General features: G+C 37.0%; 1 protein-coding gene across 3 annotated transcripts in view; it reads left to right on the top strand.

The window, feature by feature from the left end:
• Positions 1–12113, top strand: part of LOC128745182 (integrator complex subunit 7) — a 528653-nt gene that overhangs the window by 446240 nt on the left and 70300 nt on the right. Inside the window, exon 12 of one of the 3 annotated variants that reach the window (XM_053842197.1) lies at positions 1501–1700. The exons of 1 other annotated variant lie outside the window; for it this stretch is intronic. In XM_053842197.1, the coding sequence (XP_053698172.1) occupies positions 1501–1700 (200 nt within the window). Of the gene's footprint in view, positions 1–1500; positions 1701–12113 lie in introns of those variants that run through there. One more of the 3 variants, XM_053842198.1, reaches the window with a different exon arrangement.

Raw genomic sequence — 12113 nt, 5'->3', positions numbered from 1 at the left:
TGCGCTCCAACTGCGCGTTAGATTTTGGAAAATTGGCATTTTAGCAAATAATGCTTTAATTTTAAATGGTGTAGTCTAACTACCAATACTTCTAAATGCCTGTTTTATATAATGAATGTAATGGTTTTATCTAAAATGCTACGGTGACGAAAATATGCATTAATAATGAATAGTGGCGCAACTATTGGTACTACCACAACTATTGGATCAACTACCCTATAGATATTGTTTCGTATCTCGTATATACTATCTATGAAGTAGTCATTAAATTTGTTAGCAACTGCGAGTTCATCTGATTCCTCTATCCCATCGAATATTATTGTACTCGCATGTTCAATTTTCGGATTTGTGAGTCTTTTTATTGTTTTCCACATCTTTTTACCATCATGCTTATTTCTGTCTAATTCATCTTGAATAGTTTTATTTTTCGCATCTCGAATTGCCCTAGACTATTTGTTCCTGGTCAAAATATACTTGTTCCAATGATATTGTGTTTTGTGTCTTCTGTGTTCTCTATTTAACTGAATACACTCTCGCTTCATCTGGGCTAATTCATTAGTATACCAACCATCACACCGATTTGTGTTTAGAATTCTGTTGTCTAGTAACCTGGCTACATTGTTTTTAAGCATTAAATCATAATTTTGGACACAATTTTCAAACGTTTCATGTATACTACAATTCAAGCACTGATCTATGGCAAATATCTCATCTCTATCTTGCCTGTCTCGCCTTTGCAGGCAGCAGGAAGAAGATTGTGTGTCAAGTCGACTCTGCCTTAGCAGACAACATAAATCAGTTTGATTGTACCTTCTCCAACATTTCACTTTCGTGAATTCATCATCTAATGCCGATGTATTTTCGATTGTAACACAAATCGTTTCATGGTCAGTAACACGTAAGTTTGGCTCAATACTAGCTTCCGCTTCATTAACATAATTAACAAAAATTAAATCTATCCTTGTGCTGCTTTGCTGCGTAACACGTGTATCTTCTTTCACAATTTGTTTAAGTCCATATACATCCATCACTCTTCTTAATTCTCTACTGTCATTACTTAAGTTGTAGTCGATATTAAAATCACCACAGATAATGCTATCAATAGTATCATCAAGTGCTTCCAACAACCACTCATCTTCAAGTTTTCTTAGAAAGGCCAAGTCACTTGAATTTGGGGAATGATATAATCCTCCAACAATAACATATTGGTTACTAATTTTAACCTTCAACCCTAGAAACCAGTTTTCATTATCTTTGGCATTCAATACTACTGTAGTAGTCAATTTACGCTTAACATATATTGTTACGCCACCTGTATGTCTAGAGTCTACCCTAACAGTTATAATTAAAACATTCTGATTAAGTTTTATGGATCGAAAACAAAATTGGTCTCAACCTGCAGCTATATCCCCTGAAAAATTCAAACCACGGTTTCACGGATACCTACACTAAATTCATAAGATCCTAAACGTTTATTTCAATACATCTCATATTTTGTAGGCAATTCTCGACAACGTTGTGTTAACTCAGACGCTGAAACCACACCGTGAGTTTCTTAGTGGAAACTTCCTCTTGTCTCTGCAAAACTCAATGATCGCACCCTCAGGCACTACTTTAAATGTAGGAGGACAATGGCAAGTTACATTAGAGACATGTATAATTGACCAACATGGCGTTTTTTGGATAACTGGGCCAAAAAGGTATGTATACTTTAATCATGGATTACGAGTTTTGCTAGCTCTTTTTGCCGGTCATCTTCGTAATGCCGAATTTCGCACCAACAAATTAAGGGATTGGCAGCACTTTGACACTTTACTGGTTTAAAATTTCACAATATTTGGTGTTACCGATTAAAAAAAATCAGAGGGGTTGTGTACAAGACACGACCGCATATATAGGTGACGTAGGACTTCGTAAGTCTCTTTGTAGTGATTTTTTTTTTTTTTCCTGTATGGACTCATCACTGCGACCAGTAAGTTAGATCTATTGTGATATCGCCCGGGTGTTTGTTGTATAACCCGCACTGCATTTATTTTAGCTATAGTCGCTATTGAGTGAGCGATATGCTTATTGAATTTCTTTTTTTTATGCGTGCTTGTGTGTAATTGGGTACCCTTCTTTCAATGCTTTACTCTACTTTATCCACCTCGTTCCACATGACAGCGCACAGTCCCCAATTATAGTCATCCCTGGCGTAGCAAACCAGTGCATTTTTACTACAAGGGTCTCATTTTTGCACTGTCAATAGGCCATATCGGGATAATATAGAACTCAGCATGAAGGAAGGGCGATGAGGGGCCTGAGAATAAACCCATGCTAAAGTCACTTTGACATCGAATGGCCTGATTCTACTAAGATTCGAACCCATGACCATTCGCTTGTCAAAGCAGACTCGGTAACCTTGCGGCTACAGAGCCCCCCCTCTTTGTAGTGATAGTGGCATGTATTCATGCTTGTAATCATTCGATTCTTCATGTATACATGCTATATGCAACATATATACATGCTACATGCGTTGTATGTAACATTTATCAAAGTAGTAACATTGCATACGTTCAATTCTCAAAAGATTGTGCATTTGAAAACAATTTAACAAAATCAAGAACACAAACTATTGCTTTCTTGTTACCTTACTGAAATTAAAGATTGTTTTTATTATCCATGGTTTCCCACGTTGAAGGGATTTTACCAATTCAATCCTATTTTATCAACAGCACATCTTTTCACTACACTTCTAATGCAACGGCAAGCATGCGTATTCATACAGAGTCGTATTATAACCGAACACTACAGCTGTAGCACATTTTTCCAACACAGATCAAGTTCGCCGAGGTTCAATAGTCTCGCAGTAAAGAATTTGCGATCTGTTGGGACAACGAACTAGTATCGTTTTTTCTGCCACACTTCCCTAACACAGACATCAAATTGGACTAGGTTTAATCGCTTTCGTAAGAAATCTGTTGGCACGAGGGGTCTTTGTTACTCTCTCTGGCGTACTTCCCAAGCAAGGACATCAAAATGGTCTAGGTTGAACCGCGGTGTTAAGAAATCTTGTTGAAATGAGGGGACTGTCACTTGTTTTGGCTTACTTCCCAAGCACAGATAACAAATTGGTATAGGTTTAGATCATCGTAAAGAATCTTCCAACCAATCACGAAGCGAGAATTCTGGTAAAACATAGGTTCATTATTTTCAATTTTTCAATAGTTCAACATCAAGAATCCATACTTTACTTCATTTGAGTCAATTCTTAGAAGATTTTCCGATCGATTGGTGTAAGAATATTGAAAATCGATAGGAAAACCGCTGAGATATTATCGCTCAAAACCTTTCACTTTTCGTGACGCTCGCATTTTTCGATTTTTTGGAATGACACCCTATCTCAAAACTTGCCGTAAGACGTAGTCCTACGTCAAAATACCGTACCAACACTATATTCAACACCGTGCTTAATTCTGGACAGTTGCAGATTTTTCCTAAATATTGTCAAAATGCTAGCTATTTTTTATGCAGTTGAGAGGACTGTTTATCCAGTTTTTTACGCGCTATAATGGCGGACGCTAATAAATTGTTTCCATAATATGCGAACAATCTTTTTGACAACTCTACTACCATCAAATCTGGCACTCTTCTCCTGCAGGGCAGTGTTGATCTTTCTTTCGTTTACGCAAAAGAAGGAGTGCAACAGTTTTGTTTATAAATTACAAATTTGTATATTAAACTACTCATGCTTTCATAGTTACGTAACTGCCAAAATGAATCATGTAAGGTTGAACTCCTCAGAGACTTGCAAAACTCAAGAAAGTGACAAAGATCTTTCGAGATTCTTGATCTTGATTTGTTATTTGTTATTTACTTATTAAATTCATCCGACTGTAGTATCTTTATGAATATGGCTGGGAAAAGCCACCTTGAAAATCATGAATGTCAATTCTCAAGCCGGCACAAAAGCCCAGCATCTTTTTGATATAAATAATACATAGATATAACTTATTCACTACGAACAATTCACAATACAGATAACGAAAAATCAAAAATTGAAATTGTGTGCAGCACTGTTGTAAGATGAAGCAAGGCGACGGATAGGTTCCTGCTGACCATAGTTTATGTGATGAGTATTTAACTGTAGCAAACTGTAGTATTTAACTGTAGTTGTGGGCGCAAAGGTTAGTATAGTTGTAGCATTGAGAGGATGGTTGGACAATCATAGCCACCATTCAAAATTTTATGAGCCGTTTGAGCCATTATTTCCTTTCGTCGTTGTTCGAGTGTGGTAATACCAAGCAGGAGGCAAAGATTAGCGAAGGGTGGCATATTGTCAGGGTCTCTCCATGGCAGTGTACGGCATATCCAACGAACAAACTGTTCGTAGGATATCAATACGTTTTACCCAGTTGTCGTAATACGGGTCCCACACAGCGCAAGCTGTTTCCAGAATTGAACGCACTAAAGAGCAATAGAGGATGCGCAGAGTCACAGGGTCCTCGAACACCTTACCGACTCTCAGGATTAAACTTAGTTGTCGATTTGCTTTGTTAACGATCATTGAATAGTGTTGTATAAACGTTAGTTGTGCGTCCAGCACAACTCCGCACTATGAGATATCAGGCGGACAAAAATCAGAAAACTGACTTTCACTAATCCGCTTAATGAAATTTTCTATTGATAGCAAATACTTCAATTAAGAAAAACCCAAAATAGAAAGTCTGTAGTCGATGTTGTTTCTGAGATAGAGGCTGTCAAAGTTGAAAAACGATATGACATATACGCTTTTTGCCATTCAAACACGTTTACTTTCAAATCAATTTTTAAACACTATTTCCAAAATTAAATCTTATGTATTATATGTCATTAGAAAGGTAATGAAATGAGCTTTCCGGAAAATAGATTGTTTAGACGGCTAGAGGAGAAATTATAATAATAAAAAGCATGAGAAGCAGGAAAATATAAAAAAATAAGAGAATTTTCTGCTTTCTTAGTCGAGAACTTTTTTTCTCCAGATATCTCCAGGTTAATTTCTCCTTCTGGGTTAAGTCTCAGGTATATACTATCAACTTATGAAAGAATTACGTGCCACCATGCGCCACTCTGCGAAATATAGTGTTTTGAAAATTTCTAGTTACCATGAGAGATTTCAAGATTAAATATATTTCCAGCGAATAACACACACACACACACACACACACATACACATACACACACACACACATACACACACACACACATACACACACACACATACACACACACACATACACACACACATACACACACACACACACACACACACACACACACACACACATACACACACACACACACACACACACACACACACACACACACACACAAGCGCTAACACGGCTAACTGCTCAACGTGAAATTATGTCAACAGAAGAAGCATTTAGTATAATCACCCAGATAACACAAAATCGTAATAGAAAGTTCACATTAAATCGTTTTCATGTCAATTTCATATTGGAGTTCTATAATGATTAGAGTATGTCAAATTGAAGTGAACAATAAGTTGTTTTGCAGTCGTGCGTGTCTTCATATACAATTCATGACTGTGAATTATAAAGCAGGATAGACAATTGAAATATTTGATTATATCTATATCATATATTCAGGAGTATTTAGTTGCGTGTTATAAAAACTGCGCAAAATAGAATCACAAATAGTTGTCAAAATTTTCGCACGTATATCGCCTCCACTTTGGTGCATATATGCTCTTATATGGCGTGAAATATAACTTTATCGTTCAGATATGATTTCGTATACCTCAGTTGCAATCGAGTAAACCAAATGGTTTACTGGGCATATTTAGAAACTGGGTTAAACAGATTTCAATATGAAATAATAAATAGGGAGTCACCATCGAGATTTCCTCCATACAACGTTAATGGAACTAAATGAAGAAAACATGCGCCCCTCCTGTTAAGTTCATCGAAGAAATGTCTTCGAAAATTTTAAATTGCAATCCATATTGAGTAGGCTGAATTTTTAGACCTATGGCCTATTTCAAGATATGTTCTAGATCTGCTGAACTTATGGACCAATATCGGTAAATCTTACAAAGCTTATATGGGACGAATGAATAACTTAACTGGCCTGATAAACTCCATTAAGTTAAAATATTGTTAAGAATAGGGGAAAATCAGCAATACTTTCCGATGACAATTAAGGAAGGGGTGGACACCATGAGATTTGCCGGAAAATTTTACATAAGGTCAGTTATATTTGATCAATTGCCAGGCAGTTTCTGAATTTCGTTCGTTTTAGGCTAGGTTTTCCCGTAGTGCTAATAAAGCCATTTTCAAAATTACTTCGAAGTTTCGAATAATTTCAGAAGTGAAATACCATAATAATTTTATTAATTTATTATTATTTAAAATTTATTTATTAATTTTATTAATAATTTACCATAATAATATTGCACAAATAAATAGCACAATTAAATAATAGAACTATAAAAATTGGTACGAAATTATTACTTTTATTTAAATACATATAAAAGTATCCAGAACCTCAAAATTTATTATGTTGATTCTATGTTGAAAATGCATCTTTTTCATTAAAATACATTATTTAGTCATACAAATGTCTGACAGCTTCAGGTAAACGTATTTAAACATACTTTTACCAATAATTCAGATAGAATAACGCATGCCCCGGATATTCAAAACACCATATCTCCCGAACTACCAATATTGTCTTTTCTAGTTAAGTGATTCTTATGTAGAATTTGTCTGGGGAATATTTTGAGCATATTTAATTGAAAATAAAATTGGGGGGGTTTTGAGATATTCGTATTTTTGGTTTTAAATTGCAAAAAAATGTATGATCTTGACAAATTAGATAAAAACTGATAACATCACTCGATTGCGCGGTCAAAAACCCATAGAAAAAGTATATTGGCATGTCTTCACATCAAACTGTTGCAGAGATATTTAAGCCCGAAAAATGACTTTTTTTGAAAATCTGTAAAAAAGTAAGCAGCGCCGCTGCTAGGGAAATTGATCAATCGTCGTATAACTTCGGGAAATTGGTTGTGGGGTCGGAATGAACAATTATGCCAACTTTGGTTGAAATCGCTGATGGTCGAATCCAAACGTTTGAGATGGAATGACCCATATTAGTTTTTCACATATGGCAAAGGTAAACAGTTAAACCCTTTTCAAAATATGTTCGTGAAATGTTTGCAAATGTACTCTAACAACATATTTTAATCATATCAACTAGAAAAACGTCAAAAATCCTAGGAAAAATTCGAAAATATTTTTGTCCGCCTGCTTGTATGGAAATCCCCCATAGTGCTCCGAGATCAGAGATCACATCACAGCGTTGAACCACTATCCCATTAATACGATAGTCAAACATTAAGGGCTGCTTTTTACGATGGAAGGTGATTGCAGTACACTTCGCAATACTTAAACTCAGAAAACAAATTGATTAGCACTTGAAGTCTAGGGAATCCGGAACTCCAGAATTGTTAGTAAACCAGCTAGACTGGGATAAGCCCAGCTTTACAGCAATTTTCCGGTTGCGTAGATATGATTCTAACCAAGCTACCATCGCAAAAGAGACTTCTAGTTTATCAAATTTAGCACAAAGTATTCCAACCTGAACCAACCAACCAACCTGAAGGCATCGATCCATACCACGTAAGCAAAAAGAACTGAATTCTAGTAAATTCGTAGTCACAGACCTTCCAGGCAAAAAGCCAGTAGAGATGTAATTTTTTATGCCGAACATTAGATGATCGTAAACAATCGCTTCGAACACTTTCGAACAGGCGCACAAACAGGAGATCCCACGATACTGCTCTAAACCGTGTACCGCGTAGAGTTACCAAATATTCAGATTAAAAATGAACTCGTCCAATCTGAACAAGGTGTTTTTCATATTAGCGAGGGTTGAGTGTATTACGTTTATCGCCCTTCTTGAAAACTGGAAACATAAATGATTCTTTCCAGCTACAAGGGAACTGTTTGCATCGCAAGGAAAGATTGAAAATCATGACTAATGGCAATTTTAAAGCATCGCAGCATCTTTTCAGAAAAATAGCTGGCCAGGACTATACTGCCGCTGGACGCATAATTGTCCCATGTTACATTTTGTCATTTTTCAGATTTTGATGTCTAACGTTATAAAAAGATATCTATTTTCGAAAAACTTTATCAATACATAACGTTTATTCGAAAAAAACTCGAAAAAATGTGAAGTCGATTTGTCCCAGTGGAAAAGTGGACGCATATTTGTCCCGTTGCAAATCTAAGAAAGAAAAAAATGTTTTTTGCGCTGAAAATCTGATTTTTTTTAATATTACGTGCTAAATATAATACAAACCTTAAATGATTGTTATAATGGTAAAATTATAGTACAAATAATTTTAATGTCTGGTTATGCCTTAAATAAGTTCAGTAAACAATTTACTTTCTGATTAATCAGTTTTAATGTTTATTAAAAACCTAAAACACATAATGTTTGTAAGATTATCACTCAGAATCTTGTTTTATCGGCAGATCAGTGAAAAAGGTTTTTTCCTGTTCGCAAATAACAGGTACAACAACTGCCAAAAGAGAAGTTTTTCTATCGTTTTCGATTCCACGGGGAGCTTTTTGCCATGTAACACTGTTTTCGACACAGAACGTCTTCGTTTCGATTAACTTTAGTTGTTTTTTAGAAAATATTTTGCAGAACTCAAGATCCTTACTGTTGACGTTGTTTGTATATCCAAGATCAAACCGTCCTTTAAAAAATACAACTTTGCGCATAGTGTCCACATATGGGCGAGGTTTACATAGGTTTAACGTATATTGTAATACGCTAAACTTGGCTTGGAAAAAATCAGCAATTTGCATGTCAAGTACATCGACATTTTTTTTCGCATTAGCGACCGCAGATTTAAAATGATCGAATGTTACAACTCGTTCATGTCGCATTTTGGTTTCAACCGCAGCGTGAAATGAGTCGGCTGCCATGAATGTATGACCAGGTTCAAAAAATTTAGAATAAATCTGCTGTATCTGAATTTTGTCACTATTTATAAGAAGAATAATGTGTTGGAACAAGTTCCAATTTTTGTTCTGTGAAGAACAGTTATCCAACCAAAATGTAACCTTCTTCAGATGAGCATACTTCCATATTATTTTGAAAAAGCAACTCAGAATTTCATTGGCTGTGCGACCACTGATAGACTCGGGCCAAACACAAGCGGAAACCGGAAATTGTCGAGCGTATGCACCAACAGGAGCGAAGGTTTCATTAAAAACCAGAAGTCTTTGCGAAAAAATGACACTTTTGAATCCATCCAAACGGGGAAGCTGTATAACCTACAAGTATATGTATTAAACATCATTTAATATGCAACGTTTTTCTTAGTACTTGCCTTTTGCAAATCTACTGACAAAACCACCTCGTTTGGTAAGACTGCGTCAAGCATAGCTACCAATACCCCCCCCCCCCCCCTCTTCCTTTTCGCTCTCCCCCACCTTCACCAAAAAATTTTCATTTCTTTCCCTACCGTCCCTTCATCAATTGTAGAACCATCGTTTCAAAAAAAAATATTAATATATATGTATGACCGCATTTCAAGGTCAAGACTAAAAACTTGAGATTAGTCTATTACATAGGAACGGGGCCTTCCCTCGAAAACCCGCGCTGAGAAACGCGGCTAACACAAGCTGACAGACGAACAACGTCACGTGCAGTACCTTGCAAGTCGTAAGGGCCGGCATAGTGTCGTCGTCCTGAAAGTAAACAGTAGTTAGATTAAAACTTCTCGCTCGGTGGTAATCTGCAATTGATGTAGGAAGCGGCACAATATGTGTCGATAACCCAACCTAACGCGTCGCTATCCTTGAGAAGTGGATTTTGCGGTCTCCTTTTGTCCAGCGCCTCTATGGTTCAAAGGTACAAGTACCAGCGAACCACATGCCCTGGCGGGTGTTGTGGGTTCGAATCCGGTTGTAATCTCAGATTACAGCTTGGTTCGACTCATGCACCTTCCAGTATTGGACAAAAGATAGGAGTCAAAATGACTACTTGTCAAGCATAGCTACCAATACCCCCCCCCCTTCCTTTCCGCTCTCCCCCAACTTCACCAAAAATTTTCATTTCTTTCCCTAACGTCCCTTCATCAATTGTAGAACCATCGTTTCAAAAAAAAATATTAAGACTGCGTCACCATCAGCACGGTATAATGATCGTGATTCTGAAGCATATTTCAAATGGAGCGCATGATCAGCGCAACTGCTGCAGGTATCCTTCTCCATATCTAAATGAACAGTGATTTTTTTGTGCTGATCAGCAGCAACACACGTTTCGCATTCTGCGTGTCCTAACTTGACAAATGATATGTTACATTTTTTTACTACCTTGCAGTACAATGAATAGCTTGCTGTGATGTTTCCTTTTTCAGTGTAGTCTTTGTGCAAGGACTTTTCTGTTAAATCGGATGGCAAATAGAGACGGTTCGGAGCATGTGTTCGTCGGTAGTAGGAAATGAATGGACCGTAACCAAAAATATGTTTCGTAATAGCTTCTTGTGCCTGCTTATTCCTACAATATTTTCCCCGCCGATATCCTTGATCATTTTGCACTTTGCGGATGCATCTGTAAATCACGTTACTATTTTTTACATATGTATAGTTTATGCATTACTTTAATGTATTCTACAACTTACCCACAATGTTCGCCATACCCAAGAGTATTTAAAAAAATTTCTGCAAACCACAACGGGATCGCCGCTTGAAGTGGGTAGGGAGCATGTATACGCCAACCGTTTTGCTAAATCCTTCATGTTGCACATTCGGCGCCGTCCGACAGGTGTTAGATGAGCGTACTCCTTAATCAAATTTTCTTGGCCGATCTTGTCCAAACTCCAAAAGCTGTTATGAAATTGTAACCTGTCATCTCGCGTTAGCTTCTGCATACAATTTTTGTTACATCCACAGTTTTTCAGGATAGCAGCATGCGATAGGCGTCGTTTCCTTGCGGAATCTTCCCGTTTCATTTGTTTTCTTGTTTTCCTCTTGCACTTTCGTTGTATCCGCTGTTCGAAAAAACTGCACGAGCTATCCGAATCGTAACTTCTGTCTACTGAACGCTCCAAGTTTGCAGTCATTTTCTCACATAAATTTCCTTCTCCAACGTATGATCCCAATTCAAAAATTGCATCGCAGCAGCCGGATTGGCTGCCCTCTGCCGCGTTATCTACTGGCTTTGTTGACGAAAATCGCTCACCTGTACCATTTTCCAAATCAAAACCAAAAAACTCTTCTTCATCTTCGCTGGAACTACCGTATTGTTTCAGATACTCCAACCTGACATTTCCGATTCCGATTTTTGCAACACCTGATAAAAAAAATACGAAGCACTCATAAACTTTACAACGAAGCACAACAAACACAACCGTTAAGCATGAAGTGTCAAGCCAAACTACAACATAAACAGGGAATAATCGCAGTGGGACTAATATGCGTACTTTTTTTGACTAATCAGCGTAGTTCGCGGCATAAGCGTCCCAGAATGCATTTCATTGAAAAAATAGTTATTTTTTGTAAAATTTGTTTAAGTTGCATATGGAAAATATGTATTTTACCTTTTTTTTTAGTTTTCAGTACAGTTACCAAAGTAAAACCGCGAAATTTTACGATTCAAGCCGTCTGCATTTTCAAACTTAGATTGCAGTTTTCTCATTTCTATGTTTTGTAACATGGGACAATTATGCTTCCACCGGCAGTATAGGACTGCTTCAAATTGCCAATTGTGAGCAGGTTACAGGTGAGCTCGTAATGCAATGTTGACTGCATCGTATAATCTCCCCGACGAAAATCAAAACAGTTAGAATCAAATTCGTCAATAAAATTAGCTTTGACCGTCCTTTCAATGCTGACAATCAGTGGCGGATGATGAATGCCGATGTTACAGAGGGGATCGGGTGCGTTCGTGACGAAACAAGCAGATAAAGCTTGCTGATTCGCAAAAATTAAATCCAGAACCTGCCGTTCTGGTTACTTACACAATTAACGTGGTACATGCTGTGTAAATCCATGCCATTTAATAATTATAAACGGGAACTGCTGACATTTATCGATGACCGTAAAGCG

Source organism: Sabethes cyaneus, chromosome 1 (genome assembly GCF_943734655.1).
Source record: "Sabethes cyaneus chromosome 1, idSabCyanKW18_F2, whole genome shotgun sequence".
NCBI classification, from domain to species: Eukaryota; Metazoa; Arthropoda; class Insecta; order Diptera; family Culicidae; genus Sabethes; species Sabethes cyaneus.
The sequence above is the reverse complement of the archived record's forward strand: the minus strand, read 5'-3'. Positions and strand labels throughout refer to the sequence as shown.